Raw genomic sequence first — 27,158 nt, forward strand, 5'->3', positions numbered from 1 at the left:
ATAGACCATTGTTGTTCAAAGTAGCAGTAGATTGTAGGCGTTTTAGATCACAGATCCCCAGTGGTCTACGTTTTGTTTGCTTTGACATTATTAAACTCAATCTGTTTCTCTAACCGTGACTCTAATGACTGCATTTGCATGGCAGAGAAGTTTGCTTTGTGGATCAACTTGTATTAACAGAGCTTGCATGTTGTTTTCTGCTCTTGCTCGCGGTGTTCCATGAGCAGACAGAGCACCTTCAGCTGCACTGAATAATTATGCACAATCAATAAGTTTCTGTGTTTGTCTTTGTCGTTTCTTTGATGTGGCCTCCAGGATGCTGCCGGCAAGGTGCTGGACCGCTGGGCCATCATGTCTCGAGAAGAGGAAATCATCACCCTTCAGCAGTTTCTGCGGTTCGGAGAAACCAAATCCATCGTGGAGCTGATGGCGATTCAGGAGAAAGAAGGGCAGGCCGTAGCTGTACCATCTTCAAAGACAGACTCAGACATCAGAACTTTCATTGAGAGCAATAATCGCACCAGGAGTCCCAGCCTCCTCGCCCATCTAGAGAACAGCAACCCTTCCAGCATTCATCACTTCGAAAACATCCCCAACAGCCTCGCCTTCCTGCTGCCATTCCAGTACATAAACCCAGTCTCAGCCCCGCTGCTAGGATTGCCTCCAAACGGGCTGCTGTTAGAGCAACCAGGACTGAGACTGCGGGAGCCCAGCCTTTCGACCCAGAATGAATATAATGAGAGCAGTGAGTCTGAAGTCTCCCCCACGCCCTACAAGAATGATCAAACGCCCAATAGAAATGCCCTGACCAGCATCACTAACGTGGAGCCCAAAACCGAGCCAGCCTGCGTGTCTCCCATTCAGAATTCCGCCCCAGTCAGTGATCTGTCCAAAACTGAACACCCGAAGAGCTCATTCCGGATCCACCGGATGAGAAGGATGGGGTCAGCCTCCCGGAAGGGAAGAGTGTTCTGTAACGCGTGTGGGAAGACGTTCTATGACAAAGGTACTCTCAAAATCCATTATAACGCCGTTCACCTGAAGATCAAACATCGGTGCACCATTGAAGGCTGCAATATGGTCTTTAGCTCCCTCCGCAGCCGGAACCGCCACAGTGCGAACCCTAACCCTCGCCTTCACATGCCTATGCTAAGGAATAACCGAGACAAAGATTTAATCCGGGCCACGTCCGGGGCTGCCACCCCCGTCATAGCAAGTACAAAATCGAATCTCACACTCACGAGCCCTGGCCGGCCCCCAATGGGTTTTACCACTCCCCCACTAGACCCTGTCTTACAGAACCCTCTCCCTAGCCAGCTGGTGTTCTCTGGGCTAAAGACTGTCCAACCCGTTCCTCCATTTTATAGAAGTTTACTCACTCCAGGGGAAATGGTGAGTCCTCCGACCTCCCTCCCAACCAGTCCCATCATTCCAACCAGTGGTACCATAGAGCAGCACCCCCCACCGCCCTCTGAGCCAGCAGCGCCAGTAGTGATGATGGCCACTCATGAGCCCAGTGCCGACCTGGCGCCCAAGAAGAAGCCCAGGAAGTCCAGTATGCCTGTGAAGATCGAGAAGGAAATTATCGATACCGCCGATGAGTTTGATGATGAAGATGACGACCCCAATGACAGCGGGGCTGTGGTCAACGATGGGAGCCATGACAATCACTGCCACTCCCAGGAGGAGATGAGTCCGGGCATGTCGGTGAAGGACTTTTCTAAGCATAGCAGGACCCGGTGCATTTCAAGGACAGAAATAAGAAGGGCTGATAGCATGACTTCTGAGGACCAAGAACCTGAGCGGGACTATGAGAATGAGTCTGAGTCTTCGGAGCCCAAACTCGGTGAGGAATCCATGGAGGGGGATGAGCACATGCACGGTGAGGTGAGTGAGAAAGTCCTGATGAACAGTGAGAGGCCGGACGAGAACCACAGTGAGCCCTCTCACCAGGATGTCATCAAGGTGAAGGAGGAGTTTACAGATCCCACTTACGACATGTTTTACATGAGCCAGTATGGGCTGTACAACGGCGGGGGTGCCAGCATGGCAGCCCTGCACGAGAGTTTTACATCCTCTCTGAATTACGGCAGCCCTCAGAAGTTCTCCCCAGAAGGGGACCTGTGTTCTAGCCCAGACCCTAAAATCTGTTATGTGTGCAAGAAGAGTTTCAAAAGCTCCTACAGCGTGAAGCTTCACTACAGAAACGTTCACTTGAAAGAGATGCATGTCTGCACGGTGGCTGGCTGCAACGCTGCCTTCCCCTCTCGCCGAAGCAGAGACAGGTCAGTAAATCTCCATTGGCTGCTCCTGCTGGGGGGTGGAGGGTGCCAGTCATGGTGGACTTGACACATTAAAAAATAATCCAACTTGGATGTTTTCGATGCACTGTAAAGATTGTCCACAGTGACCGCGTGATCCCCAGGCTGCCATGCTCGTGAAGGATTGTTGCAGTCGGTGCTTGTTCTGATTAAGCATGCAGAATCATACGCCATCTTACTCAGTAATGCACGCCATTTTTCTCTGTGCTCTGTGTGTGTGTGTGTGTGTGTTTCCATGCATCTAGGTGTGAATAAGTTAACTGTGTACACAGTTCCCTGCTTTCCCGTGAACCTTCACTTAGAAGCTGCAGCTTCTGTTATATATATTTCTGCTTTGCCTTGTGGCTTTATAATTAAATCAATATATTATCTTCATACACACGTATTTATCCAATATAGAAACAGAAATGTACGGATGGAAAGAACCATAGGTCCAGGACATCGAGACAGCCTGCATCTGCGTAGGTATAACCAGAAATGTTATCGTTCTTACATGAGTATTTAGTGTGTCCATGAATTCTTTAAGAGTCGTAGAAATACCGGAAGAAAATGGGACCGAAGTAGTTGTTGATATGGGGAAATGTAATGACGACTGTGGGTTACTTCAACTTCACAATGTCTTTGAGCACATCTCTAACATATAGTCTGTCATGGGAATTATGCAGAGAAGGGGAGGCATGCATATACTTTGAGGATCAGTTAGAATATATTATGTCCAGCCTTCAGATGACATCACACCTTAGGTATGTAGCTGTGGCTCTGAAACAGTTGGGCTTAAACAGAAGCAGCTGGTCCTAAACCTGCAGTGTTCTTTTTCAATCTTACAGAAAATGTAATAAAAGGAGTGTGTTAAGGTGGCCGGTGGTGGAGTGGTACAGTTGCCCTCCTCTTGTGGAGATTGGCTTATGAGCAGAGTATATACACCAGCCTAACTAGAGGCACACAGTTAGTCCATCCCATTATAACAAATGCAGGTTCTGGTTTTACATTGTCTTTTAATAATGTATCTGGAGAACATGTTTTACATGGTAAAAATCAATATATGTAGAAGAAACAATATTAACTAGATGTTTCCAAATAGCTACCGCCCAAATTCTAGTGTTTCCCTGGTGGGTAGAGTTGTTTCATAAAGTAACAACAATAGAAGAAAAGAAAAAAATATTTTCCTTTCTACTAAAATACAAGGGACCCAATGCATGAAAAGCAAAATCTCTGAGAAGAAAATTGAGTGGCTTTCTTCATACAATTCAAAACATGCTTTGAAGAGAAATCTATCTTCTTAAAAAATTCCCTCCCCCCAACTCCATTTACCTTGTTCTGTAAAAATGTTTTATGGTCACAGAGTTCTTTTCAGTTCCAAGTTACCATTGACAGTCCCAGAATACAGCAGTTAAGATAGCTAGACTTTGAATAATAAAATATAATACTATATCCATCCCCCCCACGTTTGTAAGTAATATTCATTCTTTTACATTTGAAATAGTGCACTTGTGATAATGAGGTTAATGCATTGGATTTTTTTTAACAAAAATAAAAGACTCATGAAAAACTGCATAAAATATTTATGGAAATGGAGTGTTTGAAGACAAGCCAAAATTTAAGCTTATTTGCATGAATTCCTATCACAGTTTTAGTTGGTTTGCTGAAAATACTGCAAGTCATAACACTCAAATAAATGGCTCTGGGACCAAAGGCTGCAACACCCAAAGCTTGGTGCTTTCATTTACATCAAGCCACTAGAAAACACGAGCACTGTTTTATGCCTCAGTGTATAAGGAAGTACTGTGGAGAGGGTGGTTTGTCTGAGGAAAAACGTTTATTGATAGAAGCAGAATATTTCAGTCTCTAATTTTACTCTAAGGATTGAGTGTTCCATGGGTGACCATCCATACACAAGTTGAGACCACTGCCCAGGATAACTAGGACATAGGATATTCCAGGTGGGAAGCATAATACAGATATTCTCCCATGTACATTCAGTCTCACAAGAGATTGCAAACCCCAGAAGACAGGTGATTACATTTCGTATGGGTGAAATAGCACGTCACGCCGAATCGTTTTAATTCTGAAATTTTGTCACACACAATAAAAAGCAAATTGGAAAAAAAAAAAAGTACTGTACAAGAAAGTCTTCTGGTTCTCACTTGAAACTTTGCTTTTCAAGAGTCCTCAAATCTTTTGACCCCAGGGTAAACACTTAGCAGAAACTTTGATACTTCAACTTTTTTTTTTATAAGAAGAGTGTTCATCCTTGTTGAGTCTATAACTTGAGTTAATATGTGAGCATAGCTACCACCGAATAAGCAAAAGCAGGGGTGCCATTGAATACCATCCTCTTCCGCATCTCAGGAAACATCACTGCACTATAATTGTACCCCTGTTTCATTGTCATCAACCAATGCTTAATTTAATCTCCTTGTTCACAAAGCCTCTGCCTCACATCTCAAATCTACCCAGTAGACTTCTCTTCCCTTGTCTCTTCACTGTTCCCGTATCAGTCGCAAGAACCCCAGGAATTTTATCCCTGCTTTTTTCCTCTTCAATCCACTATGAAGTTAGGCTGAGTTTTCTTACCTTTCTCTGACCCAACACACCTTCCTAAGCAGAAATCCCCCTCTGTCTCTAATCCTGCTGTCCCTATGTCCATTTCGCTCCTCTCCCCAGCATCTCGATTCATCCATCGTGGACTCTGCAACATCTTCCTTGTGCAAACAGAGCATTAGAAGGCATTTTGAGTTGGGGTCGAAGTATGCAAGGGGTTTACCTGTGATAAAACTAACAGAAGAAACCCTCTTCCTTCTATTTATGAAAGCAGCCTTCTTGTCTTTGGGCTTAGAACACCTTACCGGAGTGAGAAACAGGTCTTCCTGGGCTTCTTCCAAGATGATTGTATTTGAGGGAGTTGTGTGTTTGGTCTCAGACAGGCAGTTAGCAGGGTGGAAGTAGAAAGATGGTAAATGCTGTGTTTTACACCTGGCGGCTAGTTAGCAGAGATGTCCAAGTCTTTGCTTAGCATCTTTCTAGGTCTTGTAAGATCAGATTGAAGGCTTTTTGAAAAACAATATTCTTTGTGTGAAGTCACCAAAAGGGACATGAGAGAGAGAGTGGGGCACAAGCAAGGTTTGGGAGGGCTGAGGATTCTGAGTGTAGTATCAGAAGTGTCCTTTCTATACATTTGTGAATGAGTGTGAGTTTAATAAATTTGAAAGCAAAGAGGACCATTCCACACTAATGACACAGAGCAAGCTAATATACACAAACTCCAATTCGTCTGGTCATTAGGTGGCTGTTAGGGTACTTTTTATTCTGAGTTTTAGACGCACAGTGTAAATTACTTTCCCTGTAAAGAACTAGAGAACTATAAGGCAATGGCTGATATTTAAGTGTATACTAACAGTAGTGTGTAAGTGTTACACCCGACAGTCACTAGACATTGGGACTTCTTTCTTGTTTGCCCTTGATTTTTCTGCTAAGATGCTCTTCTTTCAGGGAACAGCAAAGCTGACTCTACCTATGAAAATACTCCCTGGGAAGAATTCTAACTGGCCTAGAACCTGCAATCTTCATAAAGGACATTTTCTTGACAAGTGTCATAGAAGTGGTTGGCCCTGGCTTGCTTTGGTCATTTCTTACCCTCTGTCTGGTATTTTGATCCCCAGGAGGGCTGAGTGGCCATGGATCATCTGTATATTAGGGAAGCCCATTTATAAATTACATTTGGTTTTTATTCCAAAAAATAAAAACCCCTGTGTCCTCTTCTGCTGAATTCCTTATCATTTGCTAGTATGTTAAAAATCTGTTTATATCTGTTTCGGTGATTGGCTGTTTTAAAACTCCCTCAATTATAATGAAGACTTGGTCTACAGAAACTAGATGGTCTACATAGAAAGAAATACTTAATCTGTTTGTTTTTCATCTTAACATGAATTTTACCATCTTTGTTCCTCTCTTCCCTCTGAGAATAGTGGCCACTCATTGCTACAGTTTGTCTTGAATTTTATCAGAAAGGTAAGCATTGTGTTTGATCTTCAAGGTGTAGGAAAGGTGATTCAGCCCCATGGATAAATTTAGAAACAAAATAATATTTGCTTAGGGTGACTTATAAATAAATATGAGGCAACCATTGGTGCCAAGTGGAAACCTTCTCTTTGATTGCTACTTAAATCCGTCCAGATTTAAACATGTAAACTTCTTGATTTGTATGAAGTAAGACATCTGTATTTGGTTTATTAAAACCTGCTGATGTCTCCAGAACTAAATTTGTTCCTGTATAGGCCTCTGGGTAGCCATAGCTAAAAAGCAGAGATGTATGGTTTTTGCTTGTTTGATTACCTGACTTCCAGCCCTGTACAGGTGTGCAGGAATAAATTAACATAAGCTACCTCTGACGAGCCACTGCATACATTAACAGCAGAGGTGAAGATGCGAAAACATGCTACCTGCTCCTGTTTTCACCTTCCCAGCAGCGACATCCATTTTTCCCATCATTCTTGTTTAGAAAAGTTCTCTGTAAGTTTCCAAAGAGAGATTTGCAATAAATGCATATGATTTCACCAGGCAATACCTCCTAGAAATGAGCCACTTAGCACCAATTTAAGATAACTATTAGTGCATTTGCCCTAATACAATTAGCTGTCAAACAGTGTGTTAATCTTCTCCAAGTACGAGAAGAGAACACTTTAAGGCATCAGCTTTTTCATTTCCTATATTTTTTGCCATCCAAACTGCAGCTCTCCTTTACCAGAATTCTTTTACAAGGTAAAGTCCTGTTGGTCCTCTGACTTTTAAAGGAAGACATTTTTTCCCCCCTCTGTTACTCTTTTTAGTTTCACAGTACAGCCAGGAGATCAATAGGTCTTTTGTACTTATCTCCATTACTTTCCATCAAAGGCAAACAAACAAAATAAATTCCCCCTTCTGAGTAATTGCTAGTTGTGCCCTCCTCAAGCGAAACTTTGGTAGTAAGATAAACTTCAGTGTCATTCCTGTCTCTGGGGTTCTTTTTATATCCTGGGAGAAGAGCAATGAGCAAAACGGCCTCCTTGTATCATGGGGAGAGACTCTGTCAAGCCTACCATGCGCCTCGGATCTTCCTAATGACCTCCTGCTGGCCCAGCTGGATGTAAGACAAGCTCATTTAAGCCTCTGCTGACCTTTCACTCCTCCAGCCCAAGAAGTACACCAATCACTTCCACCAAACTGCCTACCAACTAGACAACAAAGCTTAATATCGAGCAAAGGACTAACTGTCCATGATACAAAGAAGTTCTTACAAATTTCTCTTGATGGGAGTACCATTAAATCTCTTGTGGCTACATAACTTCCACTGTGTAAATGCAATGCTTCCATATACCCTGTATTCCTACCTTCCCTCAAAAGGAATGAGCTACTACTCCCTCCATCAGGAACTTGAAAATCCAGGCAGAAATAGCATTAAGATCAGCATGTACATACTGCATGCATAGGTGGTAATTTTCAGGATGGCACCACTTTGAAAGCGTCATCTTCATGATTTCTGTCTCCCTTGGGTCTCCCGCCATCTATCTGATCCCCTGATAGACTTTTTTGGTCTCATTCTTTCTCATAATGATTCATTCTAAGTATTTGTTTTTGTAGATAGTCTTTTCTTTTTTAAAACAAATAAGAAAGGCCATTTCTCACCTGGAAGCAGGTTATGAGACTTCACACACATATTAGTATTTGCTTGTATCCTTCCTGCAAAGGTGGGTTCTCCATAAGGTAAGAGGCTTCTACCAGCCCTTTCTTGCAGAGTGATTTGTTGCTGTGCTAAAGAGACAGACTTTTCTTTCTCTGTTGAAATTTCATCGTGAAGGTTGGGCTAGAAAACGTTTCTTTTTTCTCTTTTTAAAAAGTCTTCTCAGAAATAATTTAATGTTTTTGCCGTAATACTCCCACAAGCTTCAAATAAATGAATGTGGCAGAATATGAAAGAAGTTTACACTTGCCAAAAAATTACAATGTCATAAAAAAAGGATTTATTAACTTTGATTCTTGAGTGCCAAGATGTGTGTGTGTGCATGTGTGAGAAAGAAGCAAGCTGAGAAAGAGGAAAAAAGAATGCTTTTCAGGAAAGGACAATTTTTCTTCAGTTAACAGAAAGCTACACTTTTTTAAAATACCTAGATTTTATGTCCTAATGCAAGCGGCTTGAATTAAAACAGGAGTTGTAAATTCCTGGTAAAAAGCTGTTATGCCTGAAGTGTTAGTGATCTTAACTCTAGTACTTTATGGAGTTTATTACTTCTTTTATTAACTAGGGGGGAAAATGTTACCTACTTCTGGTTTAATTCTTTTTCTTGCTTGCTCTAATTATTTTGACTTTACCTTAGGAAAAAAAAAAAAAAGCTGTGTTTCTAACCTGAACATACGTAAGTGATGCCTCCAGTTTGCTATTGCATATATCAATTGGAATTATTGCCAGCTATTCAAAAATTATGCTAACGTTCTCATGTAAATGTATCCACATAAAGTATATGTGTGTTTATATGTGAACAATCACATAAATAAGAATATCAAAAGACAGATCATCCTTAATTGCCAGAATAGACATCTTCATCTTGGGAAATGATGTATGAAGTTACTTTAGCACATGGATGGGAAATAAGATTTTTTTTCAGTCAGAAGAGACAGATTTGGGCGATGAGAACAACAGACCTTCAGAAGTAAGCCTCATGGGTCTGATGGCCAGCTAAGGGGAGCCGCTCGAACTCTGCTGGCTTTTTAGTCCGCTCTGTCACCAAGGGGGCACTGGGGGGTCAGTCCGCTCACTAGTAATTGTGTTTTACAGACTTCTAAAGCAATTGGCTCAGTCAGTCCCAATTCAATAAAAGTGGAGAGCAAGAGAGAGAGCACTTTTGTTCTATTTTTTACTTGAAATTATTTCATTCAGCAGTCTGTCTTTTTTATTACCAGGACTTGACATTAGCACTCCAAGCTATATTAGCATCCATTTCAGCAGTTCAGTAATGGTATTAAAAAAACACTTAACTTCAACGGTGAATGGTTGTATGACAGTACCATAAAAAATCCACATTAAAAAAAAAAAAACTTATGTATTTGTCCCAGCAAATTATTTTTCACTTGTTTAACCACTTCAAAGCTATGTTCTTGAGATGGGTTTTCACGAGAACCTTCTTGCTCTGAGAAGCAAACAGTCAGCAGTGCTCTGTTGATTAGGGAACCAGGAGAAGAGGGAAAGAGAGATCCAGTGGGGAGAGGGGAGGTAAAGATGCTGTTTACCCGTAGTTAGATTACCTTCCATTCATCAGCAGAGATGGAATTGGCAACCTCAGAGCACCCAAGGTGAAATTCTTGGATCCTCATGCCTGGCTGGGATTTGATGTTTAACCCAGCACTCCCCAAACTTGGGAGCAGAGCCTAACTACTTTGGCACTGCAGTGTGCTCATAAATGACTACATTAGGTTCTAAATTTTGATTAAACATTCAGTAATTAATCAATGGTAGACATGAAGCAGTTGGCAAGGTCCAGAGCTGCAAAATGTTTAAGACATAAAACATTACGAAGTAATTAGAATATGCTCCTTCAAGAGAAGGATTGCCTTCAATAAAGAGGTAAATGATAGCATCCTGCTTATTGTGGACGTAGGCAGCCAGAGCAATATGATAAACTGCTGGAGATACACATATCAGTAATCATCCACATTATTAGTGCCATTAATCATAATTCCAAAAATATGACAGCAGCAGCCAACTTTTTGACAATTTCGCTTCTGCCCGTTGGCCATTATAACTTTGCTAATAGACTGCGGAGCTCCTGTGTGTGGCAGTTTGCATTGAGAATGGAAGGTTAATTATATTTGAGCTGCTGATTTCTTCTCTCCTTGGAAAAGGCTTAGCACTTTGACAATCCCAAGAGCTCACTGTTGTTAAACCAGTAAAAGTACCTTATTGAAATTTTCTTTGTTGGTCAGGAACAAGGAGATGTTTCAAATGAAAGAGATGCACCAGGCTGGGAAAGCCGCTAATGTTTCTTGCTCCAAAGTGATCCTTGGGCAGCAAGATGAAGTCAGAGGTTTCTTTAGCTCGCTTTGCTCTCGTTTCTCTTCGACAGACGGGGAAAATTTCACTCTATGGTGATACACCAGGTGAATCCCACAAGATGCGTGGTGATCTCAGTATGTATATATAGGACTAAGAAGTTGGGGGAAGTGGTTAATGGTATTGGAAGCAATAAGCACCTCTTTCATACAGAATTCTGCTTCTATGGCTATGCTTGTGTGAATGATGAGTAAAAAGAATTTCAGAAAAATCTGAATGTTTCTGAACTTTAAAAGGTAGCATAGTTGTGTTGCTGGTTGCTTAACTGAAGTTTTCCTGTTGGTAGTTTTGACACCATTTAACCAAAGATATAAATTAGATGTTTGTGCATTCTTTTTGTTCATGTGTCTTAAATAGTTTCATTTTCAACACAGAATTCTAGATAAGGCCATAGCTCAATTATAATATTGCCTACAAAATCCTGTCCCCTGGGAAAGTCGCACATCCCTAATGCTCTCTTTTTAAAAGATCACAAATTGTTTTAATGATATAAAACCTTCTTGGATAGTTAGGAAGTATTTCCTTTGAAAAAGATCTCAGAAAGAAACTGATGTTCCATGTTGTACACATCAGAAAAGAAAGCTTATTTTTAAATAGGAGAAGAAATTTGAATGCCAAGAGAAAAATGCATTCTTACTGTTTTGGAAATAGATCTTCGGAACTCTTTGTATAAGATGATAAAACCTGGGATTGAAAACTGGAGAGTTAGTTCATCTAGCGGAGAAGGTGATAGCACCCCACTCCAGTACTCTTGCCTGGAAAATCCCATGGACGGAGGAGCCTGGTGGGCTACAGTCCATGGGGTTGCAAAGAGTCGGACATGACTGAGCAACTTCACTTTCATTTTTCACTTTCATGCATTGGAGAAGGAAATGGCAACCCCCTCCAGTGTTCTTGCCTGGAGAATCCCAGGGACGGGGGAGCCTGGTGAGCTGCCGTCTCTGGGGTCGCACAGAGTCAGACACGACTGAAGCGACTTAGCAGCAGCAGCAGTTCATCCAGGGTAAATATAAATCTCAAAACTGTAGCTCAGATTTTATTCAAGTCCTTAAAAGATGCCGGGATGAATGGCTTTGCTTTCTCTTACCCAACAGTAGTAGTAAGCTGAACACCATATGAGCTGCCTGATTGAGAAATTTTCCAAGTGCTGTGAAAACATAATCCTATTCACGGTGTAACACACGTCTCACATTACAGCGCAACAGGTTATCTATTGAATAATCAGCACCCTTGAGAAGCCTCGATGTGTCAGATACAGCTCAGAAGTAAAATGGTTAGGGAACAGTGTTGGATATCAATTCTGCACTTAACCTGAGCATCCAGCATAGACATTTTCCATCCACCAATCTTCCTTCCCAAATGCCATCACTACATTAACATTTTTTAAGCATTCCACAGCAATGACAAATTGTTTTGTAGCCGTATACCAGATTTAGTATGCAAGAGACACGTTCGCCTCTGCCAACAAACCAATAATTCTCACTAACATCTTCAGAGTTACAACATTTATAAAGTTGCAAAGTGGAGTAAACAAACCATCTGTTTGGCTTTTCCATATATGTCATGCTTTCTTATTAGCATATTACGATTCATTTAGTAAACAAATTTGGTGATTTCGTTCACGTCAAAGTTAGGTTGGAAGCTTGAAGATGATTAACATTCCTGGGACAGGCACATTAATACATTGCTTCCTCGGCAAAGTTAAATGGCTTCTCAGGAGAATCGCCCCTTGTTGACAAGATGAGACTGTCAATTTGGTTTGCCTGCCACATTAGGGGCCGTAAGGGGATGGCAGGCTCTGAGAGAGAGGAGTCATGTAGGCAGCATAATTCACTGTGAATTGAGAAAAGAAGTCTAATTCTGATAAATGGTCGACCCCAATACATCCTACCTGTTATTACAACAGACGTGCCGTATCTGTGCAGTAAATTAGCTAAACCCCTAAAGAGTTTGGTGGGAGCTTATCTTCAAGTGAATAATTTGAATGGAGAGAGAACTGTCTGCGTGACCAGTATGGATGATTTGTTTTATATTGAAAGAGATTGAAGGGACTGGATTTCATACTTTTAATTTGCAAGAATTTGCTTAGCTTTTGTTTCTTGCATTTATCATGTACTTCTGTACTTTTGGGGGGTGGGAGGGGTTGAGCATTGTTCACTAAAATTTCCTGAGCTGGGGATGGTTTTCAGATCTTTTGGAGAAAATGTTTAAATACTACCTTAGAGAGCACCTGCTCATTTTGCAAAAATGTATATACTATCAAAAATATCATTACTTCGCAGGGCTATAAGTACACCACCACCAATAAATGGGAGTACAAATATTTTTGAGGCATTCAGGACAACAGGTAGTGTTACCGCCATCTAGATAAAAGAGTAAGGCACAGAAGTTTTAACTTTTCATTTCTTTGGATTTGGAGAGCAGATTTACATTTCCAATCAGGAATATTGACTCGGTGTCCAACAATACACTCAAACCCAGCATCCAGATTTTATATTTTATATTACAGGTTGAATATAAATTTATGTATGCCCATATACATACATAAAAACACACATACACTATTTATATATGGTGCTATCTGCTGTGTATACTTCAGTGTGATCATTCTGGACAATTTGAGGTGTGTGCATGTGTGTGTGAAGTGGCAAAGATAAGCAGAAAAAAATAAAGGCAAAAGTTAGGCCAAAATGGAGCCTCAGTTCCATTTCACCTGGGGCACTGCAAGTAATTATCAAGTATTTTGTTGCAGTTCAGTAAGTTTAGGATGGCTCAGAACCGATTAAGAATTAAGGTTAGATTGGGCTTATGTAACCTATAGCTTGATTCAGTTTGATGGCCACATTTTGATTTTCTAACTTGGTCATGAAATTCTTATTTTTTAAAAAAGTTCTTCTTTGTATCTCAAAACCAAAGTTAAAATCTCAAAACATTTTTTAGTGTGCTTAATTTTTTTTTTCTTTTTATGGTTAAACATTGCATTAAGTTGAACTAGGTATTTAAACCAGCTTAGAAAGGGAAATGTGAGGAAAGAAAAGCTCAAGACAGGACTGACTTTGTCTAAAAGGTGTTTGCATTTGACTGTTGGATTTGCTGTCTTCTATGATTGTATGGTAAAATTTTCTTTTTTTAACTGAGATATAATTGACTTGTTTTTGTTAAAGAAACCAAAAAAGAGTGGTAGTCCACTTTAATCTAGTTAGAGTGCTCCCACCAAGCATTTCAAAGAGTTAATCTGATTTCATGACCTCTTCTATGTCATATAAGCTTCATTACCTTTTGCTTTTAAGGGTGCTCTTAGTTTTCAAGAGGCTTTGGTAAACTCAGTACAGAAATAGTAGGAATGAGTGCAGAGGTCAGAAGAAACATTTGTGGTTCTAAGCATCGCCCAAGTTATAGGACTGTGTCATGCCATAGTTATTATGTAGCATTACTTTTAATATTACCTTTAATATTAATATTATCTGTGTCTTTTCTTAAATCTTTAGGTTCATGTTTCCAATGTTGGGATCATTGTTTCTACTTCTATAATTTGTTTTGGGGAAAGTTTAAGACTCTGCCTATTACTGATTGAAGTCAAATAAATGTACTTTTAATTATGTCCCATGTGCAAAGTATTGGGTTGATCAAAAGTTAGAGTGTTCCCATCAGATGTGATGGGGAAATCCAAATGAACTTTTTGGTCAACCCAGTATTCTACTTGCGCAGCAGGAGACTTGAGGTTGAATAAGATATAGTTTGTGTTCTTAAAAGTGACCATCATGGAACTACATTTTGTCCTACTGTCTTGATGAGATCCCCCGTAAGATCAGATCCTTCCTCCCTCTACTTATCAACTTACCTTCTGTTTTCATCCCAGTCTTTTTTTTTTCCTCTAAAAGGAAGCTGCCTCCTCATATTGGTATTACCTACCTAATACCCAGTCAATGCAAATAGAAACAGCTTTTGTACTGCTGACATTCTTATAAAGTATAATAAGTTCTAATACAGTTTTAGTTCATGGTTATTTTTTCCTCTTTTCTGGAGACAAATATTCAGAACATTAGGTTCATTAGAAAAACTCATCTCTGGAGAACTCAAAATCTGTTCCTTTCTGGAGGCCTCCTGCTCCTTATTACAGACAGTTGCCCCCTGCTTCCTCTGCCGGGGGTCCTCCCATTTCCAGGACTCTCTGGTCTTCTTGAACTTTTCAGAATCCTCTTCCTTGCTCTTGGTGACTCTTCTTTCTGTGTCTCTTCATCTTCCTTTTCACCTCTCTAGGTTTTGCTGATCCATGTAAACTTGTAAGTTGCTGTTAGCTCCTGGTCTTCGTCTCTTCTCCTCAGTAGTGTTCTGTGGCAGTTTGTGGTTTGGATTGACTGAGTCCAAGTCTGTTAACATCAAGCACTGCGTTTTGTCCATTCTGTAGAGGCAAAGCTAACCTCCTGAGGTACAGGATCAGGACTCTCTCTCGAGTCTATCTCCTCTCCCTCTTGCTTTGCCTCTTTCCACTCCAGTAATACTGGGAGTTAAGTTAGAACAGCTCCAAGCCCACCATCATGAGAGTGAACCAGTAAGCTTTCCACCACACGTTCCTCCTATCCCTACTTCTGGTACTTTGCATATGGCATTTAGGAGGATTATTACACAAAAATGAAATAGATTAAGAAATGAACATAAAAGAATCAATTCTCTTGAACTGTGGTTGCATAATGGAAATCGACTACCACGAATGAACCCATGTACTGAAGTTATGAACAGCAGAGCTAATGCACTGCCATGAGTTCATCTTTATTATTGCATTACACCTGAATCAATTGATAAAGTAGCTTTTTTTTTTTTAAAGGCAAGGATGGCACTTAATTGAATAAAAGTCAATGTAATTATATTAGCAGAGGCCAACAGTACTGCTGACAGCGGAAAAGGGACACTGTTGAACCGAGTGCCAGAGCTGGTCTACACATTTCTGCACATCATTTGGTTGACAGATATTGAGGGCTGGTACCTCATCTAATTAGATTACGGATTTCTATTGCTGTAAGTGAGACATGAAGAGAGACATCTCTTCCTGGTAACACCACAGTGGAGATGTGTAATTTCACAAGTCATCTCAGGGAAGATGTGTCCATCTGGGGATCAGTGTGTCCTTTCGTCAGTGTTAATTTATTCTTCCTTATTCAGTGTGTCTTGATGTGACTGCTGTGTGTCTGGCTGCTGTTTTCTCAGCAGTGAATCTAGGAAGCGGTAACTGCAGATGTGTGAGAAGCAACAGAGTTCTAGATTAAAGTCATCGCAAAATGTGTGTTTGTGAAATTAAGAAAGGGAGGGGAGGGTGTTAAAAATAATACACAGAGGGGTAGGATTTTGCGAGCTGCTTATGGTTGGCAGGTTGTTTTATCAGTGGAGTGATAGTACGTACTGTAACTCTATTTCCACATTCTTGTAATAACTCCAGTGGCGTCATACCCACATGTCAGGGGGAGAGATTTCTCAGTAGGCATTTCCTGCACTCTGCTTAACAACCTGCATTTGGAATCATCTGCCATCTGACACCAAGGAGACGGGGCGCGACTGTCAGAGCAGGGACCCTGGGGACCACATCTGTTTATCATTCACATATCCGCAACACTGCATGCATCTGTATAGAACTCATTTATGGATGACGATGATGCTGTGAATTTGGTTTATCTTAATTTGATTTATGATTTTTGGATGATGCGGCTGATCTGAAAATCATCAAGACAGCATATGAGATGATCGCTTATGACAGAAAATGATTTTTTGATCAGAACATTTTAAATCCCTATGTTATTGTTTAAGTTTTTTTTCCAAACCAGATGTCTAGAATGTGAATTTGTTTTCTCTCTCTCTCCTTCTCTCTCTTTTTCTCTCTCTGTCTCTCATTCTTGCTTTCTTTTGTGATCGATTTAGCAAAAGATTAGAAAGCTGATCTTATTATCACAAGGTAAGCTCAGCCGTTCTAAGTGCAGTGCAGAGGGGGCCGCCGCCCCTCTGCCCCTTCCAACCCAGAGTGCTATATATTGTCTTGTGTGGAAAGGTGGAACGTGTTCCCACCTTTCTTGTCTCTGAGGCACATACCTCTCAACCATCTCTAAGAAATACTAGCCATGCTCGTCACTGAATGGTGTGACTCATTTTGGATTTTCCATACTTTTTAATTATAATCAGCAGGTCTGTCAAACTTGATCTGGGCCATTCTAGGTCATTTCTGTTATCACAATTAACTTCTCCAAGATGTAGAGCTTCCACCATTATTGAGAAGCTTTTATGCATCTGTATTTATTTATTGGTTTGCTTTTTGGAAGGGTAGCCTTCAATTTAGACACTTGTCAAACATAAGCCTTTGCAGGTGGAGAGAGGTATATGCCCAAGGGCACTTTAAAAGTAAATGGGGGATGTAAATACTAAGGCAATGTTTTCAGATAGATAATAACCTATCAGGCTTTGTAAATCATGACATCCCTATGGATGCTCTGGGACCAATCTTGTTTTTTTTTTTTCTTTATATGTATACATATATATATATATACAAGCAAAGCACTCAGTGAGTACAGTATAAGTTTTGCTTGCCTAAGTAGTATGGATTCCAGTTATTAAAATGGAGGGACCATGTGTTATTATTGTGCTTGAATTTTTTTTTTTTTTTTTTTTTTGTATTGTGTGTGGGGTTTTTTCTTTTTTGGTCCCTTTTTTTTTTTTTTTCTGTTGGGTGTGATTTTTTTTTTTTTTTAATGGGGGGTGGATTTTATTTACTAAGCCAACTTCTGTTTTTCACCTTTTTTTAAGATGAAAGTTTACAACTTGGAATTACTTGAAATATTATTTTTAACTCTGAAATATAGCAGACTCTGAAGATAAATGTATTTTACTATTAGATTTAGCTGAGATCCCAAATCATTCTTAAAAAGGGGATTTAAAGATAGTGTATAACCCTATTTTTATTAAATAAATTGCTAACCTTTTAAGCTAAATTATTTTCTTAAATAAGATGAGGAAGATGAGGGGGAACAAGTTATTATTTTGTCAAGCAAATTCTAAATTATCTAAACCATTTACTTTTTTAAAAAAAAAAGGAATCCTTTTCATACCTCTAAAGTGTTTGCTGTAGAAAAAAAGGGGGTTTCCTTCTGTTTTTAGGTAAATTCAAATTATTTGGTTTGGACAAGCAGAAAGTTTCCATTCGTTTATCATATTCAGTATATTTTTTTCAAATCTCTGCTGTGAGATTCTCTGCAGCTGATGCTGCTACAGAGTGAAAGGAACAGAACAATCATTCAGAAAAAGGTGCATGGGTTTGCTTTCATCCTTCCATTGAGGACTTTCACTCTCTTATAAAAATTATGTTAATGAAGAGCTCCCCTTATTGCACTCCCCGCTGCCACTTACTCCCTAATCCTGAGGATGTAGGAAAATGCTTGCTTTTTACAATAATGTCATTAGCAATGAATGCGCTTAGGTGATGCCTGGCGGAAACTGAATCAATTTTAAAATGCTCTCTTTTTTCTCGCCCTCTCCACTCCCTGTACACCTACCCGCCCCCCCTTCCCTCTTGTTTTCCTAGACACAGTGCCAACATAAACCTGCATCGTAAACTGTTGACCAAAGAACTCGATGACATGGGCCTGGACTCATCACAGCCCTCCCTTAGCAAGGACCTCCGGGATGAATTTTTGATGAAGATCTATGGTGCCCAGCACCCCCTGGGGCTCGACATCAGGGAAGACGCCTCCTCTCCCGCGGGGACGGAAGACTCCCACCTGAACGGGTATGGGAGGGGCATGGCGGAGGACTACATGGTCCTGGACCTAAGCACCACCTCCAGCCTCCAGTCCAGCAGCAGCATCCATTCCTCCAGAGAATCCGACGCCGGCAGCGATGAGGGGATTCTCCTGGACGACATTGACGGGGCGAGTGACAGCGGGGAGTCGGCGCACAAGGCTGAGGCCCCCACCCTCCCTGGCGGCCTCGGGGCTGACGTTTCAGGGTCTCTGATGTTCAACAGCTTGTCCGGGAGCACTGGTGGGATCATGTGTAACATTTGCCACAAGATGTACAGCAACAAGGGGACGCTGAGGGTGCACTACAAAACCGTGCATTTGCGAGAGATGCACAAGTGCAAAGTCCCAGGTTGCAATATGATGTTTTCCTCTGTGCGAAGCCGGAATCGGCACAGTCAGAACCCTAATCTCCACAAAAACATTCCCTTCACTGCAGTAGATTAGTCTCAGAACGGACACTACACATGCCAGCTCTCACCAGATGGCCTATGTATCTGAACTGCCATAGTCCGTGTGTGCTTGTGTACTTGGGGGACGGGGTGTGTGTGTGTACACACATGTATACCTGTGTCTACATACACACACACCCACACGTTTTCTTTTCTTTAGATATAAGAAGATAAACACTAGGTGCTTTTGAAATTTTTTGTCTTTTTCCTTTATAGTTTTGAGAAAGAAGTCAGGTCTTTCATTTAGAGGTGAAACAAAGTACCCTTTAAATACACATGCGCACACACATAAAAGCGTGCAACTAGCCCAAACTTGGACAGAATAACAATTTTTGGTCCTCTCCAAAGAGACGATTTGTTGTACCCATGACTGTTGCCTGCAAAAAGATAAAGGGGGGAAAAAACAAAAAAGGAACTTCTTATAGTTGTCTTTTGTGAACTTTAAGGTTTTGAGAGAATCTTCATTTAAAGCATGGCAGATTCACCTGTAAATATTTAGCCTTGAGAGGCCAATGATGTAAAACAATTGTATTGATGGTTGTTTAACTCTTTTGTTTAATTTTTACAGTTACATCCAGCTGTTAGATATACAGGAAAAAAAATAGTTTGCTGGCTAGCTCTATTCATTTATGTTAGCATTAATGCACATTTTTTAAGGAAAAAGAAACATGGTCTTGTTTTTACTACCTGCTAGATATAGTGGTAAAGAGGTGCTGGCATGCCTTACAGCACAGATCTGATTTTTTAAATGTCCTGTACTAGTACATAAATCCAGTCATGCACTTTTTTTCATACACTACAAGGGGATGTGTAATATCCATGCTTCTTTTTTATCCTTAAACTATTGCCATACTTCAAGTAAGTGTCTTTTTAAAAAAATTCACTTGTATAAAAATGGTCTGGTCAGTATAGGGCACAAACGCCAAACACAAGTATTAGTGTTAACACAAAACTGCCAACTTTGCACAAGTTTCCAGAGAAGAAAATACAATTAGTCACTCAACATAACCACAGGCCAATTTGTCGGCCACCAGAAAACCGCTTTAAAAAAAACACTTGGTGATGCTTTCAAGTGCCGAATGTTATTACAATCAACATTGTATCCTTCTTGCTTATATGTTAAGTTACATAAAAGGAAAACAAAGTGATGCGTGTGAAACAGCCAAGGCATTTATTCTTTAGAGGCAGGATAATATTTCAGGATACAGAAGCCCAAATGACTCACTACGGAGCAAAGCTGAATACAGTGAAAGAGCTGAATGCTCATGCGCAAGGACCTGACCCTTCTCCATTAAGAAGGAAAAAGTCTGAGCTGAGTTGGTCTATTATGTGGCTGTGTAATTTGTCACAAGTACTGCAGTAGGCTGGTTTGATAGACAAAATCAAAAGACATTTAATGGTAGAGGCAGCAGTACTTGGAAGCTTTGCAAACATGTGCTGAACTTGAACTAAGCAATACTCCTTTCTGAGCAGCCAGAAGAAGGGGGTTTAAAATAGGATCTCTCACTGTTTAGTGTTTTGCGTTTCCCCACGCGATTTGTCAGAGAGAAATGAAAGCAAGCCTGAAACCAAGCAATCGAGAGTGAGAAAGAGCAGGGAGAGGATTCTCCAAACCTTTTTTGTTTTGTTTTATTTTGTTTCCGATGTTTACACATGTTGCCTGAGCTGGTTAACCACATCGGCAGCCTCAGCTACCACAACATACTGACTAAATGATGATATTTACTCAGATTCAATCTGCAGCCAAAACCATTAGGGTGTGCATTGCAGACTGTGTTTTGTTGTCTTTTTTTTTTTTTAAGTGGAGGGGGGAAAAAGATAAACAAGGCATATTTTGTCGAACAGGACACAATAATTTAAAGAGAATGTATTTCTTTTCTGCATTTAAGGGCCTCAAACATTTCTTTCATCAGTCTAAAAGAAATACTCCCTTTGTCTTAACTTTTTAATGGCATTTCCATTTTTCATATGTTTCGTAATTATTTTTTTCTAGGTTCACATCAGCATTCACTTCCGTTAAATTTGCCAAAGGAAACTGTTAATATGTTTCTCTTGTTACTATCCTGTAGGATTTATTGTACCTCAGTATTTATTGTTTCCAAAAATAAGCATCATTAGTTGAGGCTTCAGTATTTTTTGTGTGAAAATTTCAGAAACAGTGGAATCTTAAGATAAGCTAGATGTGTCTAGCAGCTTTATCTTTTCATCTCCTTCAGAGGATGCTATGGGGTTCATTTGATTTTTCATTTGTTCTACAGTGAGGAGAGACCAAAAGTATTTGCAGTACAAAAGAAACTATATCAAACACTATGTTTTAATGACAAATGTTTACGGTAAAAAAGCTGAGGAATTAGTGCTAACCGTTTTTGTTTTTCTTGTACCTTTGAATTCCCCAAAGTCTTAATCGCTTTATTTCAGTGTTGTTAAACTGAATAGACAGAGATGTTTTCCTTTGCTTTATACCATATAAGACTCTGTACAGTATGTTTGTGGAAGATTGAACTAGAATAATGAAAATTTGTTTGCAAACACTTCGGTCCTCTTAGCCTTCTGTGTTGCGCTACTGCCCCATTAACCAACTGATTTGATTCCAGAAGGGCGGAAAAAATATTTTGTTGGTATCCCAGCAAAAGATTATGGAAACACTAGCTTTGCAAGTGTATATAGACCAAATGACACTTTTATGAAATAACACATTTTCAGCGATTTTTAACAATTACACTCTCGGTTGAGATATTAGAACTCAGCTTGTACAAAATCAGTGCTTAGTCTGTTTGATGTCAACTAAAAGGCCAAAGAGCCCTAATGAGTGAATTACATAGCTGTCAGCAGGTCACAACAAAGGAACTAGGCTTAGAACAAGTGTTTGTTACTCGCCACAAACCAGGCTGATGTGGATAGCCAGTTAGAATAAGCCCAGAAGTAACAAGATTCTCAAGCAGAATTTCCATTGCTCGGAAGCATGAATGTGTTCACCTGCCTTTTGTTGGAGAAATACAGTGAGTCCTGGACAACCTGCCCTTTTTAAGTCTCTCCCCTCTTTGCTACTAGTTTTGTGCCTCAAGTGCCCACGTGTTATGGTGGCCTTTTAAGTGGGTGTATAATATTTTCCAGTTTAAAGCCTAATTGCTTACAAGGGACAGGGGGAGTGGACAGAAATGGTCCATAAGATACAGAATCATGAAAACGTACATTTCTTCTAGTCCCAGAGTGTCGCTTGTTCTTGGGTGTGTGCCTGAGTGCAATGTTTTGACTGAACTCTAAATCTAGTTAAGATGGTGATCCCAAGGCTTATTTGCAAATGGGAAGGATGATGTGATCACCATTTTAACCATTGAGCCCTTCCTCTCTATCCATTCATACTCATTTCTTTTTTCATAGGAGTTTTCTGTGGTGACACAGGCTCTGTCCAGCTGCATCCATGCTAGGGCGGCTGAAAAGGGAATGGGATGCAGCATTTCATCCAAGCAACCTTTTCCCCCACTTGATTCATTTTAACCAGCATTCTGTCACAGGTACAAAACTGGGCAGTATTATTAACAAGCATGTTTGCTAGGTGGTATTGAAACGTTCTGTTTTGATCATTTTAAGCTATGTGTTTGTAAGGATCAGAAAGGCTTAGTCTCCTTTAAGGACTGTCTGTGTGTTGTGGAGGGGGATGACCCAGAGCAAGAATAACAAGAGACAATAAATAATTTGGTGTTTAAAGTGTGATAAAAAGCATGACATTCTTCGTTCTGCTATTAATTGTATAGAAATAAGTCAGTGCATTTCAGATCTTAGTCCAGGCTGATGCCTTTTAAAGCTGGCAAACATCTCTTTTGAAATTGTTTATAGCACAATGGCACCACTGTCCTTATAGTGTAATTTATTTGGTCATGAATTCCTAGGCCCTTCCAGTATGAGGAGAAAGGCACATAACTGGTTAACAGCCTGTTAGTGTGTGTGTGTGCATATATAATATATATATATATATATATATAATATAGCCCCTTCTCGATATAGTCAAAGCTTGCCTTTAAAAAAAATAGCAATATATATTTGCTATTTTTTAAAAAAGGCAAGCTTTGACTATATCGAGAAGGGGCTGTTGCAGAGGCATTCTCCTCATTTTACTCAGGGGAAACCATGCACTAGGTTCCCACCAAATAAAAAGTGACCTTTTGTTCCTTCTCCTCTGTACACACCCCTCACGTGTGCCAAGCAAATGAGAACAGAGGCCCTTGGGAATTAAAACAGAAAGAAGCCAGTAACCAGATTGAGATGGACATGCTGCTAACTGCCAGCCGTTGACCTGAGCAGTCCTAACTTGCACTCGGTCTTTAGTGTTGGGCTAGATCGACTAAGTGTCACCTGTCATAAGACACGCTACATCTACTGTCATACGAAACAAATCAGCCAGAAGATACTTTCTTGGATCTTATGGACACACACCTTCTCTTGGGCTTTGCAAAAATTATGACAAATTTTGGGGTTTAAAAAAATCGCTTACATTTCACCCAGACTTGGAATATTTAGAGGAGTTTGCTTCTCCTTCTCATTCTCTGTGTTTCTAATGGGAGGGATTTAAATAAGTATGGAGAGCATTCAGAGACAGGTGCCACAGAGACTGGAGGGAATCACAGTTTTCTACAGTGAAGTGAGGGGTGTTAAGTAGAGGACTCGTACCTGTCCTGGTTTGAAGATAACTAGAAAAGAAAATAGTGGACACACTGAAAGGAGGCAGTCAAGAGAAATGTCCGGTGCAACTCTGCCTAGCAGTGGGTGGGAGCGGATCCATGCAGTGCATCCCACAGCACCCCGTGACCAGCTGCCTCACCGAATCCTAGCCTGAGAAGGGAGGAGGAAAGCAAGAGTGCTGCCTGGAATAGCTCAAGTCCCAGCAGGTCAGGCAGTTAGTGGCGGGGTGGGGCTGGGGTGTTCTTTTTCTCTTACTTTTGGAGTGGAAGTGATGCTCAAGTCCCTTACGGAACTAACAGATCCATTGGGTGTACCAGATCCTAGAAAAGGCTGGTGGTCAGACCAAGCCCTAGTTGTGCTGAGTGGAAAGACGTGATTGCCAGCGGAGCTCTGTTCTTTCTCCATCGTGACTGTGGCTTACCCCCATAGCCGCGGTTGTACTGCTCTTTGGCTGCAAAGATCTCTTGATCAAAATGTGAGCTCACTCACCTTCCTACAGAACATAAAAGCAACTTCGTTGCTTTCACATTTTCCCTCTAGGCCAAACCATGTGTGGTAGGTAGCTTTCCTCGTGTGAGCATCAGGCCACATCTGCTCTGTCCCAAAGGCATTTCCCTTTCCTATAGTCAGGACTGCTCGCTACAAGGTACTTTTCCATTAGTATTATGTAAATCCAGCTGTACAACTGACTGGTGGGCTAATGTAACATCACTGTTGCCCAGACACCCATCCTCTCCTGTATCCTCCCATCATCCTTATTCTTCCCACATCTTGCACAAGATGATGTTTATGGTCATTTGGCAATAACTGGACATCAACTGCTATCTTTTTGGCATTTGTCAAAAAATCCAAATGCCCGGTCACAGGGGGTTTAAAGAAAAAAACTAAGCATTTTTACAAGTACACTGCATTGGATCAGCATTATTGTTCATTATAATGCTATATATTTTTTTGAAGTAACATACTATAGTTGTCATAAAACTATCTTTATTCTTCTCCTCTGAAGTGTTGTTGTAAATTCACTTGACCTTTACTGCGAGCAAAAAAAAAAAAAAATCTTTTCTATATAGACTATCAAGACAAGGCTCAGTTTGTAACAAATTGTGGACCATTACAAAAGAGGAAACGGAAAAAGCCAGGCTGAGCAGCGAGAAGCTTCAGTTCAATTTCACCTCATATCTTTCTAATAACTTACTTGTCACTTTATTACCTTCCAGTAATGTGAACGCTGCTGACAAGACTGTCACACTAACAGCAGACAACACCCTGTCTGCTTCAGCCCCAGCTCTCCTGGCTACTTATTGCCCTGGCCCTGAAGGGACACAAACTAATAGTGTGCTTTCCAGTTCAGCACTTGGCCATCAAATATAAAAGGATGCGTAATTGCCTGTTTATCCCTTGTGAAGGGGAAATTGAGTACAAGGGCTAGGCTTTCCCACTGAGTTCCCCGATGCACACATATCCACAGTCACTCTCCCTCCCTCCCTTCACGTCCTCCCAGCACACGAGCACGTACACACACCCACTAAACTGTATCTCTGGTAAGCCCAAGGCTGCCTCGCAGTGCCCTCTCCAGCTATTAAGTGCACAGTAACAAGACTACTTCTTAAATAAAGGGTCAGCAGAGAGATTCTGGCTTTGACAGCATCCTCTGGGTCTTTGGAAACTTAAGTATTGCAATTCTAAGCCCATGTATTTTGGGAGTACTGGGTATGGCCCCATAATTAGAACAAAGTTTCTACAAGTCAGTGGCAAAAGTGGGATTAGATTGCCCCATGTTCTGTAAATAAACAACTAAGATGTTTTTCCTCTCCTTCAAAAAGTGCACGTGCTGTAAACAAATTGGTTGTGTGTGGTGGTTTGAAAAAAAATTTTTTAGCTTTGGCCTCCAAACAATAGTCTAGATGTACACAAGTATCTTGCCGTGACAACCTCCAAATCCATAGTGTAACAGGACAGATTCACCTTTAATTGGACTGACAATCTGAAAAAAATAATAAGGCACAGGGACTTTGAGTTTAATCACTAAAACAGGGACTACCCTATATGTAGAAAGTAAATTCTCCACTGTGGGAGAATTTGGGTAAGTATAAGCACATGAGCTTTACAAAATCAAATACGAGGGAACAAAAGGTACAAAGAAAAATCATGTGAAAATGTGATCTTCCTAAACATCTTGAGCCCAAATAACATACAAGAATTGGCTGCTATTTTTGTATACTGAACTACTTAAAGGATCATAAAAGTGGCTAGTTAGTGGCTAAAGGAAGTATAAGGTCTCAGTGTGCATCTTGGGGAATTAGGGGACACCCTGCTTCTTTCTAAACTCCTGCAGTGGGTCTGATAGATGCTGTTAATCCCACCCCTCTCCCCCCACTGACTTTGAACAGTCACATTTTAAATCTGTGTCAAAAAATAAGACACATGCAGGTGTCATCTTTGATGCAAACTTTTGGAAAGAGAGAAAAGTGGCAGATTGAGAGAGAGACAAAAGGTCTATGTAGACAAACCTGTGCTAAATAATTGTATTAAGCAGTATGTGGACTGGGCAGAAAAGCACTTTGAGTAATGATTCTTGGGGTCAGGGAAAAAGCAGTTGATGTTTTTAAGTTCTCCCAGTATGTATATATTACAATCATTTAGCAAACATCTTAAGAGAATCTTAGTTAAAAATTCAGTTGCCAAAATTGCACAGATTATTCAATATTAGCTGTACCCACCCCCCACCTAAATAATAGGTATGCTTAAGGACAGTTTTAATTGTTTTAGTATATTTTTAGCTTCCTTTTTCTAAGATTCTTTGAAGGGAAGGAAGAGTGGAAAATGGTATTTTAACAAAAATGGAAAGAAATAGATAGTATAAAACTATATTTCTTAAAGTATGCAAGTGCTAAACCAAGATTTTATAAGGCTTCCTGTTGCCAAACGCGATGCTGAAATAATGCACAAGATGGCACATCAATCCAGTACCAACCGGCTCTGCCCACTGCTGTTACAAAATGCAAGGATTGAGAGGTGGCCCCAGGGGTGAAGGGGCCCATCGGCGTCAGAAGGTCCCACTCCTCTGGCTCTGGAAACATTTTCCACAAGAGGGGGAGAAAAGACCAGCCCTCTTGGTAGACCTCCCCCAAGGTGAGCTGACCTGGCCCTGTTTCTGCAGGAGCTGCATGCCCCGCCCTTCCCACTCTAGGCCACAGAGCACCCCTGGCCTGCCTGTGAATCAGTGCCGTGGCCAAGAGCAGCAGTGATTCATGAGGCATGATGCTCTTGATTCCCAGACAATGTGCTCAGTTAACAGGCTCACGCGAGATGTGTAAACCAAGTTGACTGTTTTCATCTAGTACTCAATTTGGAGTGTTTTTGCATGTCTTTGTACAGATCCACTTCTCTCATTGCCCATCTTAATCTCCCCTGACTTCATTATCTTTCCACTCCTGCCCTTTCTTCTTCTGATCTCACCCACCCTCTTCAAAGAAAATCTTTTCTGAAGCAAGAAGGTAGAACACTCCCTCCTTCATCTGGATTTTGATTGCTCTGGAAACATTTGTGTGTTCCACCCTGTCTGGGGTTTACATAACGTGAATTAAGTGAATGAGCTGTTCTAGTATTATATATTAACCTGATCTGACTAAGATTTATAATATATGGTGCTTTCACTTTCCTGTGCAAACTTTGGTTCTGCTGCCCTGCCAGAAAAGTCTCAACTATTTTCCTACCAATGCCAGTATGAACAGGGCAGGAGAGCTAAACATGGGTACCTGGAGGTCAGAGGGGTGAGGGAGGTGGAGAAACCAGGAGAAGATATGGGTCTGAGGCCTCCCTGGGCCTTTCCTCAAAAGTGGAGGTGAGT

At 40.7% G+C, this 27,158-nt stretch overlaps 1 protein-coding gene across 12 annotated transcripts in view; it reads left to right on the forward strand.

Annotated features, from left to right (window-relative positions):
• Window positions 1–21,159, forward strand: part of BNC2 (basonuclin 2) — a 479,630-nt gene extending 458,471 nt beyond the window's left edge. For 7 of the 12 annotated variants that reach the window (XM_044939822.2, XM_044939817.2, XM_044939820.2 and 4 more), the window contains 3 exons: window positions 316–2,285; window positions 2,721–2,786; window positions 17,963–21,159. In XM_044939822.2, the coding sequence (XP_044795757.1) occupies window positions 316–2,285; window positions 2,721–2,786; window positions 17,963–18,623 (2,697 nt within the window). In that variant the 3' untranslated portion in view covers window positions 18,624–21,159. Of the gene's footprint in view, window positions 1–315; window positions 2,286–2,720; window positions 2,787–5,810; window positions 11,244–16,311; window positions 16,346–17,962 lie in introns of those variants that run through there. The other 5 variants (XM_044939818.2, XM_044939823.2, XM_044939827.2 and 2 more) reach the window with 4 other exon arrangements.
• The last annotated feature ends 5,999 nt before the right edge of the window (window positions 21,160–27,158 follow it).

This window comes from Bubalus bubalis, chromosome 3 (assembly GCF_019923935.1).
Source record: "Bubalus bubalis isolate 160015118507 breed Murrah chromosome 3, NDDB_SH_1, whole genome shotgun sequence".
NCBI lineage: Eukaryota > Metazoa > Chordata > Mammalia > Artiodactyla > Bovidae > Bubalus > Bubalus bubalis.